Source organism: Physcomitrium patens, chromosome 3 (genome assembly GCF_059467195.1).
Source record: "Physcomitrium patens ecotype Gransden chromosome 3, ASM5946719v1, whole genome shotgun sequence".
Classification (NCBI taxonomy): domain Eukaryota; kingdom Viridiplantae; phylum Streptophyta; class Bryopsida; order Funariales; family Funariaceae; genus Physcomitrium; species Physcomitrium patens.
The window spans coordinates 20,714,296-20,729,728 of NC_143412.1; the positions used below are offsets into that span (position 1 = coordinate 20,714,296).

General features: G+C 33.8%; 2 protein-coding genes across 2 annotated transcripts; both read right to left on the reverse strand.

Annotated features, from left to right (window-relative positions):
* Positions 1–9,106: 9,106 nt before the first annotated feature.
* LOC112280466 (uncharacterized) lies at positions 9,107–11,462 on the reverse strand. Its single transcript, XM_024515998.3, has 3 exons — positions 10,514–11,462; positions 9,365–9,516; positions 9,107–9,171 (listed from the first exon to the last, which is right to left on the reverse strand). The coding sequence occupies exons 1-2, from the start codon at positions 10,541–10,543 to the stop codon at positions 9,373–9,375; spliced, it is 174 nt and encodes a 57-aa protein (XP_024371766.2). The 5' UTR covers positions 10,544–11,462; the 3' UTR covers positions 9,107–9,171; positions 9,365–9,372.
* A 146-nt stretch (positions 11,463–11,608) lies between these two features.
* On the reverse strand, positions 11,609–13,799 carry LOC112280467 (protein STRICTOSIDINE SYNTHASE-LIKE 3). Its single transcript, XM_024515999.3, has 3 exons — positions 13,582–13,799; positions 12,929–13,315; positions 11,609–12,805 (listed from the first exon to the last, which is right to left on the reverse strand). The coding sequence occupies exons 2-3, from the start codon at positions 13,267–13,269 to the stop codon at positions 11,923–11,925; spliced, it is 1,224 nt and encodes a 407-aa protein (XP_024371767.1). The 5' UTR covers positions 13,270–13,315; positions 13,582–13,799; the 3' UTR covers positions 11,609–11,922.
* Positions 13,800–15,433: the final 1,634 nt, after the last annotated feature.

Here is a 15,433-nt window from a genome sequence, read left to right on the forward strand (position 1 = left end):
ATTTATCTCAACTTCTTATTCTTAGTTCATATTATTATTATCAACCTTTATTTTTTATCTTGATTTGTATACAAATAATAAGTGTAAAAAATATTTTTTATATATTTAGAGGCTAAGACAACTTAATACACTATAGCTTCAATAGAATAAGTGGATTAATTTATAGAATAAGGATGTGTGGTGAATAATATATAATAGAGGAAAATAATAATTTATTTAATTTTTTATTAAATGTGAAGGTAATATTAAAGCCAATATTATACTTTGCAATCTAGAATGAGGTAACAATCATTGCTTGTCAAATGTTGTATAAGCACTATAGGTCGAATTTGAAATATATGAAAGTTAATATAAGAGTGATGTTTTTGTATGCAACCACTTATAATTAATGGTATAATTACTCAATCTTCTTATAAATATTTTTTATGAATTACGAATTAAAAATCTTTGTCTTTTTTTGAATGATATTTAATTGATTATTTTAATAATATATAGTTGAGATACTTGAAGCAAGCCTTTAATTGCTAAATTTCTTGAAGAAAAAAAAAATAAGTAATTTGGAAGAAGACTTACATCTGGCTTCCAAAGAAGAATTGGAATTGAATGTTATATTTTTGATGTTCATAAAAATAAATATTTCTAATAAGGATATCATTTCTTCTTTATTTAAAGTACATAAAGTTCTTGTCAAGGCAATAAGAAAAGAATCTTCCTTGTGTCACAAATCTCTAATTCTTTTTTGTAGCAAGGCAACTTTAAGGTCATTCCCACCATGTTTTATGAGTTAAGAATGTGAACCATCTCTAGCCTATAGCCAATGTCATGAATTTGGTGCATCCAATTATAGTGAGCCAAACTTTTTAACTATACCTTCATATAGACCTTCTGCAAAATATACATCTAAAGAAAAATATAACATTAGCATGTCAAAAAAAAGACAACAAAATAAAATAAAAAAGACACAAATAAGCTCAAATTGAAAAATTACTTTTTAGAGTCATTAATAGAAGCACAAATGATATCATGGAATAGCATGAATCATGATTATGATAGTCAAATTATATTATTTAATCTTGCAATTAAGGTTATTTTTTCAAGGATATTATTTTTTAGCTAGGCTATTATAGCTATGAAAACATACTTGTAAATACCTTAAGTTAAGTCATTACACTTTAATGCTTTATATTAGCTAAGTTAGACAATGAATATTAATAAGAATTTAGAGGTACAGCTAGAGCTTTATTAAATTTTATATTCTGCCATATTAGTTATATTGTCCTTCTAACAATGAGAGATCTGTTAAATTGGCACTTACTTCAAAATTTCTTGAATGGGATTAAAAAATTACTAGCTATAACTTAGAGCTACAATGTAATTAAGATTGTTTTATTGATATCAAAAAATAATTGGTTGGATATTATGATATTGATTATTGTCTTGATTTTTTTGAAGATAATACTTAATTTTTGTTTAAGTTAGAATATTTATTTTTTTAAAATAATATCACATTTTTGTCAATATGGCTAATAATTTTGAAATAGAGATAATCAAATAATCCAACATAAAATGTAGAATAAAATAACTAATATTTCATTTTAAAATAACAAAATCTAGGTATTAGATATTCTAATCTATTCATCAATTATCCTAATCAAAAAGCCATTTTTGTTTAATAATCTTTCTTAAAATCTTCACATTTCACTCATACTACCATTTGAATAATTTTTTAGTATCAATATACTAAAAAAAAATCAGAAGATAGAAATGAGGAGGAGAAGAGAGAGATTTAAGAATAAGGATTAGAAACAAAGGGAATAAAGGTTAAGAATAAGGAAGTAGAGCAAGGTCAAGATTCTAACAATGTTTTCATGAGATGATCAATCTTTCTAATAATGATTAAAATAAGATGGATCAATATAATAAATAGGTAGATCATTTTAATATTTTTTATATATAAAAAAATATTAAATTAAATTTGACTTTTATTAAGTTAATTCACTTATCAAAACCATCATTACATCTTCTTATTCTTAGCTTCTATTCATATTCTCATCCCTTATTCCTTTCATTTCAACCTCCTAGTTTTTTGTTGAAAGTCCCTATTTTCCTTCTCAATGCATGTTTCTTATTTCAACCTTACTATTTTCTCCATTCTTATTAATTCAAAGATATATAATCTCTACTAATCAATAACCTCTGCTTCTAAATCTATGGTCTATAATGTGATCTCATTTATTAAATCATCTCTTACATAAACTTACAAGGAAAATGAAAATAATATCAATTAAATTATAAAAGTTAAATATATACATACATTGCATAATCATTATATCCTTTTGTAGAATATTTTGATTACAAATTGCAACTATCTCAAGAAAGTTTTACAACAATACAATTTATGTAATTTAGCAACCAAAATATGTCTCAAATATTATTTTTTTATTTATTTATTTTAATTTATTTTTTAAAAAAAATCATATAGAATCTAATAAAAAATAATCCATGATTAAAAAAATTGAATGTCTACTTGAATAACAAAATAATGCTAAAATTAATCTTTTATTGTTTTGTTCAACAGCTTCAAAGTTTACTCTTAAAAGTTATTTGTACTAATTAAGGCTTCTAAATGTAATATCTATATATTCAAATTGCAAGTAATCCCTATTAATTTCATGTGATGCCAAAGAATCTCTACTTGTTTTTTTTTCATCATAATATATAATCCAATCACTCAAAGTTTAATCAAATTAAGAAATATAATTAATTCTCTATATAAAATAAGAATAAATATTAAGAAATAAATTATTTAAAAAAAGATATATTAAAATTAGATTTATATTTGAATCTATATAAATAAAATAAAGTAGAAGATAAATACAACCATGATCACTAAAATAGCTATATTATAAATAAGAATTCTAAAAAAAGAAGTCATGAGCCAATATCTTATCTAAAAAGAGCAATTGGGACAAAAGATGGACACTCATAACAAAGAAAAGGAAGAAGAAGAAGAAAAGAAGGATGGCTAGAAATAAAAACAAAGAGGTTGGGATAAGGAATTGGTGTTGAAAATACAAACAAGGACTAAGAAACAAAGGAGAACAAAGATGGAAGGATGCAAGGATGTAATAATGGATTTGACAAGTGGTTTTATTTAATAAAAATTGGGTTCATTTTAACATTTTTTTTCTTTCTCTCTCTCTCTTTTTTTTTTCTCTTTCTTTCTCTCTATATATATAATATAATATAAAATAAGAATAAAAAAATTTATACTACATTCTTAATTGATATTTGTATATCTTAATTATTATCTGCCACAACTACAAGAAATCTTATCACATTCAAGTGTTAGCATATGATCTTTAATTCAAGAAGTTGTAGGCAGATTCATAAGGAATATTTGAGATAGAGCAAATGTGCAATGGTGTTGATGTTGCATCTTGATTATGTTTAAGGTATTCATGTATATATATGAGATATGTGTTGTAGAGAAGATTCCAAAGATGATGGTTCCAAAGACAATCTTCTTTTATTCATAATCAAGCTTATATATATATATATATATATATATATATATTTCTTTCTTTCTTTGGCTTTTCTACATACTTTCATAGATATATTACTCATAAATCCACCTTATTAATCAATCAACAAAACCATTACAAGAGAGTATTGCACTCTCTTTGATCCCTTCTCCCTATCATTGTAGATGTTATCAATTAGATTGTAGCAATATCAATTCCCTATATAAAAATAAATATATATAAATAATTTTATTTTATTCGATTAAATTTAAAATGGATCAAATATATTTGATTTATTTACAAGTTTAAATTCATATTTAGATTATATTTGATAAAATAATTTATATTAAAAATAAAAATAATAAATTATTTAAAGACATATGTATTTTTATTTTTTTAAAACTAAATCCTAATTATTTAAAATATTTCTTAAATAATTTTTTATAAATAATAATTTTTTTAATTAATATTAATTAAATATCTAATTAGCATTATTTAAAAGAAGTCAAATTTATATTTTTATTTATATAAAAATGTTGTTGTATTATTTATTATGCAAAGATTATTATCTAAATTAATATAAAAAATTATATAATTTTTTTGTCATATAAATATATTTTATATTTATCTATATTTATGATGCTATTCTTAAGTAGTATCTTATTATAAAATATTCTTAATATATATATATATATAATAAGACATCAAGTATTTTATATCTAAATAATTATTCTATTGTATATTTTTAATTTTAAAACTCGAAGTAAATTAAAGTATATATTTATTTATATCATATTCTTATTGTATTGAAAAACATAAACTTAGATGCATATTGTTAAGGTAGTATTGTTGTGTTTTGTGTGAAATTCTTGAATACATTGAATTATTTTTTGATTTTGATTTGTGTATTTTTGTTATATCTATATGTATATATATGCATATCTATTCAATAAAGTTCTAAATTATATATAAAATAATATACATATATATATATATATATATATATATATATATATAATTTCTATTATATTTTCATATTAATAGTGTTTATTTTTATTTTAAAAAAAACTATAAATTAAATATAATTAATAAGATTAAATTATTAATTTTTTTTATTAATTTGAAACTGATGTATATTTTTATTTATTCAAATGTTAAAGATCATTTAACTTAATAAATATTTTTTAATTTTTTATTATAACTTGTCACATAATTATCTTATTAATATATTCGTCATTTAAGTACTACTAAAAATTTTGATTTGATAGATTTTTTTTGAAATTTAATCCTACATATTATATTAATATCATTTTAATAATATATATATATATATATATATATTTATATGTAATTCTTAGATAGATATTTAATTTAAAGAATAGAATAATAATTTAAAAATAAAAAATATATATTTCATTTGTTTTAGATCTAATTAAAAAAAACTTATTCAAATTTTGCCTAGATTCTCAAAAAGTATACAAATCATTAGTCATGCAAAGTTTAGCTAATGTGAAAATAAAGTTTTAAAATAATACATAAAAAGTATTTAAATTGATTTGATCATTCTCTTTGGATACCTTTGTTTTTTACTATTTTTTATAAGAACATGCAATTACATGGATTTCATTTTACAACAAAGATTTCATGACATTCAAAAGGTTGATAATTATCAGAATGCAGTAATATTTAAGAAATTAAGTCTAAGGATTTTTGTTATTTTACATGTTTGCAAATCATAAGGAATTACTTTTTAAATCTCAGTACAAATTTAAGTTTTTTTTAATTAGATATAATATTTGGAAGATATTTTATTCATTGTTCTTATACATTCTTCAAAATAGAACTATCTTGCAAAATCATCACAACAAGATAATTCTAATAAAAACACTCAATTAATTGAATTAAGTAACAAAACCATTATTTTATCTTAGAATATTCTTAGTGAGTGTGAGTCCCTTAAATTGATCTTAATTAGTGGATTAGTTAAAAACATAGTTTTAAGTCATTTAATTATACAAATTTTAAAAGTAGAGAGTTTTTTTTTTGACTATTCGAGTATTTATTATAATTTAGAAGTATTTATAAGTTGCAAAAGTGTTATTAGAAGAAAAGTTATAAAAATGGAGTCTTAGTAAGTCTTGGAGGCAATTATCTTAGTTAGTTTAGTATTTTTCTTATTGTTAAGTATTAAGAGTTAGTTATTGAAACCAATATCTTCATTGGCTCCTATCTACATATATTACTTATAAAATCCTATCAATGATTAGTTAGTAGTTAGAAGAAGCATGAAAAAGAGCTTCATGTCTTTTTAGTTAATTATATAAAAAATAGGATTTTTAGTGGATTTAAATTGATTTTATTACTATAAAAAATCACCAAGATAGGAAAATACAGCCTCATATGGATATTAGTATTATAGAAACATTATAGGATTTTTTAGAATTTATTTAGAATTTTTTATGAATTTTTATAGAAAATTTCAAGACTTGGGTAAAATTGAGTTTTATCACCTTGAGAGCCATTATGAAGAAATGAAACAAGATTTGAAGACTATGCAAGCTTTCTAAGCTAGTAGGATGTTTTTGAACACCATGGTGTAGTCAAAAATGAAAAAAAAGTAGTTTTACTAGTAAAAAATAGGAGGACCAGCAGCTAGTGTAGTCCTTGTAGGAAGAGAGGTGCACAATTCCCATATGGGTTGTAGCACCTTGGGTATAGGTAGGAAGATAAGGTTAAGGCCTCAAGGCCTCTTCATGGGGGGAATATACTCTACGAGTGAGCGTTGGTGATGCTTGAAGTCCTGATTTCTTAAGCGAGTTACCCTTGGGGTAAAAATTATTCACTTAACTTTTCTGTTATTTAAATTCTATCTTTAATCAATCATGACTTACTCATAGTAACTTGGAATTACATGATTTTTATGTCATTGAAAAGATAATAAAATTATCTAGCTAAAAATATACTTTTTACTTTTTACTTTGACTTTTTACTACATGAAAATCCAGTGAATGGACTGTGACTTCGTTTTGGATGTTGTGATTACTTGATTTCATCTCTTTTACTTGTATTGTGGTTGTTCCTCCTTGGTCTTTTGCCAATTGCTTACTTCACTTCACACCACCAATTACAAGCAACTCTTAATTGAGGCCATCTTGTAATTGGGGTTGAGGAGTGAAATTTACAGTCACAGTGAGACCTTGCCTTTTCTATGACAATCCAAATTATTATCTATTTGTATGTATGTATATATATATATATATATATATCACCTTTTACCATATAAATTCTTGTTTATTTTGTTTTTTTTTTATTATTATTTAAAATATTTTGTTTTGAAATTTTCAGGCTTTAAAATTTTGATGATCCGTGAAGTATTGTTGATAGATTGATGTACTCACAGCAAAATAGAACAAAAATAGCTGCAACATGATAGTCACAAGGTAATAGTTTATTTTTATTATTTTAATCAATCCTGGTACCATCTCTTCTACAAGATATTTTGTTAAAATAGATTTTTCCTTCTTTTTCCTATGCATGTCTTAATCTAAAGGGAAGAAACAAAAAAAAAAAAAAAAAAAAAAAAAAAAACCCAATCTTAATACACAAGTTGTCAAAATGGTTACCAAAGTATTAAAAGTATTTTGTCTAATATGTCAAGTCACAACAATGTGATCAAATTGATAAGATAGTGAGAGAAACTCAGTTTAAGGTTTCGGTCAAGTGTTTCAAGGGGCGGTACCGTAAAGATATAATTGACCTAATTTTCCTATTTAGCTTCTGATCAACTCATTGGAAATGTTCATTTTGCCACAGGGTAGGCTTTACTCTGCAACAGAACTATACCTAGTCTATGCAGCTAGGGTGTGGTGCAGGACGAGGAGATGCGAGGCGCAGGCAGAGGGATGGCAATAGCTCCACACCCTTAACTGCCCCTGATTGCGAAGGTGCAATGACCTCCACTCAGAAGTGCAAATGCAGCTCAGGAAGCTTGAATCGCCTTCTCTTCGTTGCATTTTACCCTAATTCCGAAAGATTGTGGCTTCAGCTCGTCATAATTCAGAGATTAGCATTCATGGGATTATCGTGAACCGGATCATTCATGGGATTGTCGTGAACCGGATCATCCATGGGATTATCGTGAACCGGATCTAACATGGGATCGTTGTGAATCCGACGACCCCTCTTACCACCGCGGAAGATTTGTTTCCACGCAAACATGAAGATGGTAAAACAGAACGAGGCAACCAGAAAACCTGTTATTATCAAAACCAGTTCTCTCGCTCCTTCTGAAATTTGCTCTTGTTGAGAGGGTCCTGGAGCTTCGGCATACGGAGGTTGTGTTGGAGGGAAAACATAGGGCGGTGGCGGTGGCGCTGGCGCTGGCGGTCGCCGAGGGACGACACTCTGCCCACCGATCAAGCCACTAACATTGCACAAAGTCAGTACTTCAGCTATCTTTGGAGGCAATGTGGTGGCATTGTGGCACAGCTGAGCGTTTCGAACCGCCTTGAACTCGTGAAGCTGACAAAGGAAGTGATACACGAATAGTTTGAAACTTTTGATAGAATTGTTGCTGAGATCCAACTGCTGCAACTCAGAAACTCTGCCAATAGACGCTGGAATGGTCCCCATGAAACTGCAGTTGCTACGATCTAAATGAGCATTAGCGACATTCCCGAGGTTGGTTGGGACGGATCCAGAACGTCTGTTGTTGTTGTTGATGTTGTGTTCAGGGCCGCTGCGGTCGATAAGATCTTCAGGCAACGATGGAATTTTTCCCCTCGTTGAATTAGAACCCAGCTCAAGGTCCATCGATTGGGAAAGATTGGAGATATTGGATGACTTTGGACCTTCAAGACTGTTCCTGGAGAGGCCGAGTGTAGTGAGATTGGTGTCTGCCCACAGATCTGGAAAGGGACCAGTCAGGCCGACCTTCTCAATGACATACTTCCGTTGGTGAATCATGTTGGACAGAATCACACGCACTGAACTAGCATTTGCCGAAGCATCGAAAATTTCGAGCGTCTGTTGGCTACGCAGCCGATGAACCCGACAGGCAGGCGAAACATCCAGATTAGGGTAGTCCAGAGTGGGGCCTAGGCTGGAGTTCTCTGAATATGAAGTCAGCGATCCTACAATGGGAACAATCGTCCTGTGTCTCAAGTTATTCGACGGAGTGCCTTCGTTGTACCTACTCTCGGTGGACGGCATGCTGCATGCCATTTTTGTCACTAGCAATCCACGTGACGCAAGTAACTGTGTCGTGTATAGCTTATGACCCTTGTTATTCATGGCATATTCTGAACTAAGAATGGAAGGTGAAGTGAGCAGAGTGTCGGGGTTTCGGCCAGCAGCAGGTGCGAACTTCGGCAAATGAGACGCCGAAATGGATGGTACTTCAAGTGATACCTTTTGCCCTGGTGAATTGAGAAATGCCTTGGTTGGAGCCATGGTAAATAGTGTAAGGTTGAGTGTTGCTGGTGCCAGCACTTCAGCATGTACAGTGGGGATCATCGAATTCCATAAAACTATGAACAGAGCGATGCCATGCAGTAAAATCTCTCTCTGTTCACTCAAGCTTTCCGGTGTGCCAGATGCCCCAGCCATGATGAAAGCACCACGCTCGCCACAAATTAAAATATAGCTCCTGTGATGATGTCCACGAACTTACTTCAGTATTATTATAATTTATGTTGACGAATGCGTTGTGCCCGTCGCTGAACCATCGCATTATTCATTATAGCGAAATACTTCGTAATTGCAGCTGAAATGAAAAACATACAAAAAAAACTTGATGCTGCAAGCAACGTCGACCCAAAAGCATCGAAGTCAATACTTACTGGTGCATTCACCCCTGCTTTAACTGTTCCTGTTCAAACCAGACATCCTCCTGCAACAATGCCAGTTGCTCTGCGCTGTAACCTAGGCTACTCCCCTTGCTCGGACTCCACTTAATATTCGTAAAACAATCCTCCTCTTGGCTGCAGCAAGACTGCAATGCAAATATTACGCAAACACAATTAAGGAGTTGTAACTCGTTTCATATATGATGAAGGTTAATTTGAACTACTGCTTGGTTCTTGGGTGTTCACTCAGGATTCCTTCAAGTGGGGTATTATTATTTGCACTAATGCAAAGACATGAATGCAATCAGACTTTCGACTTTCGACTTTCTTGTTTGCAAGTGAAGTGCATGATGACATTAAAATTGACCAGAACTATCTTCAATGTAAGGGCAACTAAGAAGTCACTCCATATAGCACTTCCGTAATAGAAACCGCGAACTTCATGATCACCAGTTAAGAATTCAAAAACTAAACTTATCCAGTTGCATTAGAATCTGAGGAGCATAAGTTGAGAGACAACTTTAGATTGTCATTCTGTCATTCTGCTCGGGATTTTACTTCTATCTACCCTTTGCAATGATCCTGTTAAGTGTGACAACACCATGATATGAGTTCAAATCCCTTCACCTCCGACCTTATAACCCCAAACACATTGGACAATCAATTTAATCATGCAGTAGTTTTCATTTTTGTGACCATGAAATTGCCTGGTATTACCAGCAAACCTCCGATAACAAATTACGTTAGGATCAAAATTCTTCACTAGCGTACTGGCTTCATCAAAGATACTAAGTTCTAATAACACACATCGCAGTACGCACACAGCAATGCCCGAGAAGCTCGACTTCTCATTTTTGCCAATGTCATATCACACTGTTCGAGTAATTGTATTTACACGAAGAACTCCCGTAGGATAAACCAAATCTGCCAATTATCAGCGTAGTTTTACGACATAGATGACATGCCATTCTCTGTTCAATGAATGATCTCCGTAGAGGTGGTTGTTGCAAACAGAGAGAGACATACCAATTGCGGCATCGTAAGCAACGCACAGGCGGGGAACGTCAGGTCATAGTTGCAGAATCAGATTCTCAGATTAACACAAAAGAGCATCCACTGGCTGCAAAGAAAACTGTATCGCACCTGCGGAGCCGAATAAATCTCCCAACGCATACTTCCACGCGCACCTGTCTGTCACTGCTTCTGCTTCTTCTTCTTCTGCTACTCCACGTCGATTTACGTACTGCGACGGCATAGATAACTCATCACAAATGAACAAATCGGCTCATGAGAACACCGTCCGCAACCTCATGCGCAACATCACAAAGGGCCTCGTGGAGACATCAAAAATGACTGTCGGCTGCAACTGGTTCTTCTAATTCACAGGCTCTGGCGTCGCTGAATTTTACCTTCACCATGGCTCCTTAAAACTTCCGCCATTCTCAGTTCAAATCAACGTCAGCGCGCCTCTTCTTTTTGAGTTTTTTTTTGCTATAGATCGTTCCCGGTTGTGTGAACTGGTTCCCATGCCTTGTCGTGAAGAAATCTTTTTTTTCAAAACAAAAGTAAACTATTTGAAAATTGCGCAGAGTTTCAAGTTTTTTTCTTTTTTTCACACAAGTTTTCAAAGCTAAAGGTTTATTGAAGTGTGCCTAAACTGTTTTAATGTTCAGCTGAATAGATCTTTTCTGGTTAATATAATTCAATGTTCATATTAAAATAAAATAGATTTAAGAAATTGGTTTATTTATTCATTTGCTATTATTATTATGAGAACCAATTCAAAAATATATATCAGTGAAATTTTAGTTTATTGGAAAATTTGGATTAAACGAAAGAAAACATACAAACGAAAAATTAGATAATAGAGCTAAATTTTTCTCCAGAATTCATCGAACACTTCTCTGAAGATCAAAGAAATAGTTATTTACATAAGTTCCGTTTAGATTTATAATTGAAATTTCTCTTATAAACCACACATTACATAAAATTTTGCAATATCCTAAATACGCACTTCACATGTTTAAACTTTACATTTTTGGTGTTACGTAATAAAGCCTTATGAGGTCAACGACAAGGTCAATTGTACATCTTTATAAACAACCTTACAATTTGCCAAAAACCTCTTCCCAAACTAGAGATAATATACAATCATGCCACATGGAATTCTTAACAACATTAGCATCACAATTCCATCACCAAGAACCCCACAACGCACGACAAAAAGTAGAATCCTCGTACAGTAAAGAGCCGAGATCTGGACTCCAAGATCATACCACTACGGCGAGTCAAAATAAAAAACGCCTTCAAATGTGAACAGGTCTGCGACGAGGGTGTGGAGCTCGAAATTGGCCTCGACGGCAACAAGTTTGCGGGAGAATCTATCAACATTCTGGACACTAAAATCTCGGTGGCCCTCGCCGAACTCCCTCGCTCGATCGGGATAAGCAGCAGCAGCAGCAGCAGCAGCGTGATGTGGTGAAGATGGTGCGCCGTGTTCGAGCACTTTCCAAGGAATGCGATTAGTGACTCGATGCTTGTGATTTGGGATTTTACTCCGTTGCGGTGGCGGGCGTTGCTGGCGATTCGGTTTGCGGCAAAGTGTAGACGACGATCTGGGGCAAGAGAACTGAGCCGAGATATAGCTTGCCGTCGTGTTCTTCCACCTCACTCACCATTTTAGCCACCTTGCCGGTTTGGTCCTCGAGAATCTCCCTCATGGTGCCGTCAGGGCCGTAGCGTAAGATGACGCCATGAGGCTTTCCGGCCAGTAACACGTAGACGAGCTTCAGCGGGATCGGGAGGCGGATGATCAGGGTTCGGATCCAAGGGTTCTTGCTCAGGAACTCTTCGGCTGATCTGCGGCGGCAGTGGAGTGCCACCCAGAAATCGCCTGCTTCGTTGCGACGAACGTTGTCGGGCAATCCTGGTAGATCTGCGAAAAGCTCGTGAGTGCCTGCTTTGCTTCCCTTCAGCCAGTACCGCCATAGCCTCCCCATGCGGCATTCGGCAATGAGCACGAATGTGCCATCCTTGCTGACCGTGACACCGTTGGAGAACCGAAGGTGATCGATGAGTACAGTGGTTTGCTTCGTGGCGAGGTTGTATTTGATGAACCTGCCGGTGTCGTCGCCTTCCAGGAGTGAGAGGAGGAATTGTCGCCGCTGCCAACGGGTGCTGCTGTCTGTGAAGTACATGTTGCCTTCGTCGTCGAAATCGAGGTCGTTCATGAACTTCATTGGCACGCCGTCAATCTCGTTCAGCACAAGCTCCGCTTGTCCGCCTTCTGGCCCTACCTTCATGATGCCCAAGTATGCATCTGCGATCCAGAGGTCGCCTGTCTCTTTGTGGAAGCGAATTCCCAGAGGACGTCCACACACGTGCTCAAGGGCTAGGTTAAAGGCCAACGGGCTCTTGGGCGCACACGCGTATGACCTGAGCACCCCAGAATCCTTGACATCACTATTTTAATCCAGTAATGCCCTTGGTTTTTCTGCACCGTTCGAAGGAAAAGAGCTAGACATGGAGGAAAAAAAATCTGGGCAAACCAACGCAAACCTGTTTGTTGAAGTATACGCGAAGGTGGTCCACCCGAGCTCCGGACCGTCATATCGTAGAATGCGGCCATCGGAAACACCTGTGTACGGCCCCCGACCTTGTGCGTCGAATGTCAAGCTCTCAGGCCCGAGGAGTTCACCTTGCCACTTGATTTCTCCATTCTTCAGCTTGTTCTCGTTGTCGCGAGGGAAGTCCTTGAGCAGAGAGGCGGGAGGTGGTTCGATATATTGGGGGTCGAATTCTGATATGTCCCGGCCCATGGAGAGCTTCATGGGGTCAGTGCCGGTAAACCATGCTACCCCCGCCACTAAAAGGAGACTGATAATCGACAAGGGCGTCATTTTTGCTAAAGCTCGTTACAGAGAAAAAAAACTGCAATCCGGTGGCCTGTCCACAGATAACAGAGAATTTTTCAGGTTGAAAAGACAATTTGAAGACACAACTTGGCTGATGGAACTTGATACCAGGACCAGTTTCGTAACAGAAATCAATATAGACCACACTCAGATTGGGAAAATCTTATTCTGCGCAACACCAGCCGAGATTCCATCTATTTCTCGAAATCTCCGCCATTCAGACAGAAATCAAGTCCAACGCCACTAACAAAAAGAGTTCCCAGCGTTTGAAAGCATCAACAAGGGCTCACGACTCACCTCAAAGAGACAAATCGCGAGGGAGAAACCCGAGCGAAAGGCCCAGCTACAAATCACCCCAAACCCCTAGCAAACAACCAACTTCTGTGGATTCACATGAGCACCCTTTATGGATAACACCATCCCTGCCACGAAATGCTAATAGTTTCGAACGGCGTATAAATTGTGTCAGGGATGAGGAAAGGGTCATGGTGGTTGTGGACCGTCAGGCCCATCATTTGTGGGGTCAACCACATGAGTTTTTGTGAAAATTTCATCAGGTCTCCCCGAGTCTCCCGTATTCGTGATCCAAACCTGTTCAAATTTAGGGCTTAGGGGACACGGCCCAACATTTTCTACGCAGTTTTGCTCCTTTTGACCGGGTTTTTTCGGCATGCTTCACTTCTAGGTCTTGCCTGTGAAGGAGAAGTGCCGTGATGAACTCACCTGCTTCGGGCATTGACTGCCTGAAAGGTGTCTCATGATGGCCATGAGGTCCTCATTTGTCAAAAAGACAACCCTAAAACAATAAGGGGCAGTACACAATGTCTTATTGACATTGAGACCGCTTTCCATCAAAACAAAATATGTGCCTTAGCGACTTCGTTTTTTGTTTGATTTTGTTCAAAAGGTAGCATTTTAATTCATGAGTTGTAACGGTGTGACCAGCCCACGTTTCTTTTACTGAGTGTCTCACTACCTCAGAGGGAATTTTTTAACATGGGTATAGTACCCAAAATAGATGAGGAGTTTCACGTATTTCTTGAATGAAATAGAGCATCTCTATGTAGGGCTATTATTTAGCCAAATGCCAAACGGCTCTTTGTATTAAAGCTTCCATTAAGTTGACTTGCATGATAGTAGGCTCAACCATTAATTTAATAAGGAAGTAGGGGAAGATAGCCCTACATATATGGGATAAGATTTAGATCAATCATAATCATGTCTCTTCTTGTTAGCTTATATTATCATCCTATTTAATCGGATTCCACAACCAACACTTGTATTATTTCTATTATAAATTATAAACAAAAACTTACCAACACATGTATTAAATAAGCTACAATAATACAAGCCTTGAATTTTTGCTTATGCTCACATCATTTTTCTATGCAATATACAATTTGATCTCCAATGTGGAAGAATTGGTTGTATTTGACTTGTTTGTTATAACAATATATAGATAAGATATTTGTATTATTGATGCATATGGATAGATAGTTGGAGTCATGTTTGAAAAGTTTATAGAAGTTTCTAGAATTGAGATTAGGTTAGTGGATTATGTACGATCCACCATGGAAAATTTTAGAAAGAGCTTTGAGTGGTTATTTAGGTAGGATCTACCATTAAGAACATTTTAGAAAGTTCCAAGATGGTTGGACAAAATATAAATAATACAAGCCAAGGCCATTTGGACATTTGATCATATATAGCTTTTGACCCTTTCTCTTAGTAAATTTTGGTTTTACATCTTCTTATTTAATTCTGTTCTATTTTTTTTTTCTTATAGTCTAATTTGTCATACATTGTGATGGAATTTATATTATTGTGGATTAGAAGGATTATAGATTTTAGAGATATTTCAATCCCATTTCATTGATATTAAAAAAAATATTAGATTGTTCTTTGATAGCATGTCAATAGCGACCGTCTAGTTGAAGGTCAGTTGTTGTGGTTACATTAATATTGTGTTGAGGCTACTACAAGCTACTCTTAAGAAGCCAACTAGAAGGAGAGAAGGCATTACAATAGTGGAGTCAAATGAGAAAATTGGAATATGGAAGATATGATGAAGCAACCCCAGATGGAGGCTCACATAAAACACCTCCTACATCAGATAGTTACTCTATAAGCGCAAAAAGAAGCCTCTAAG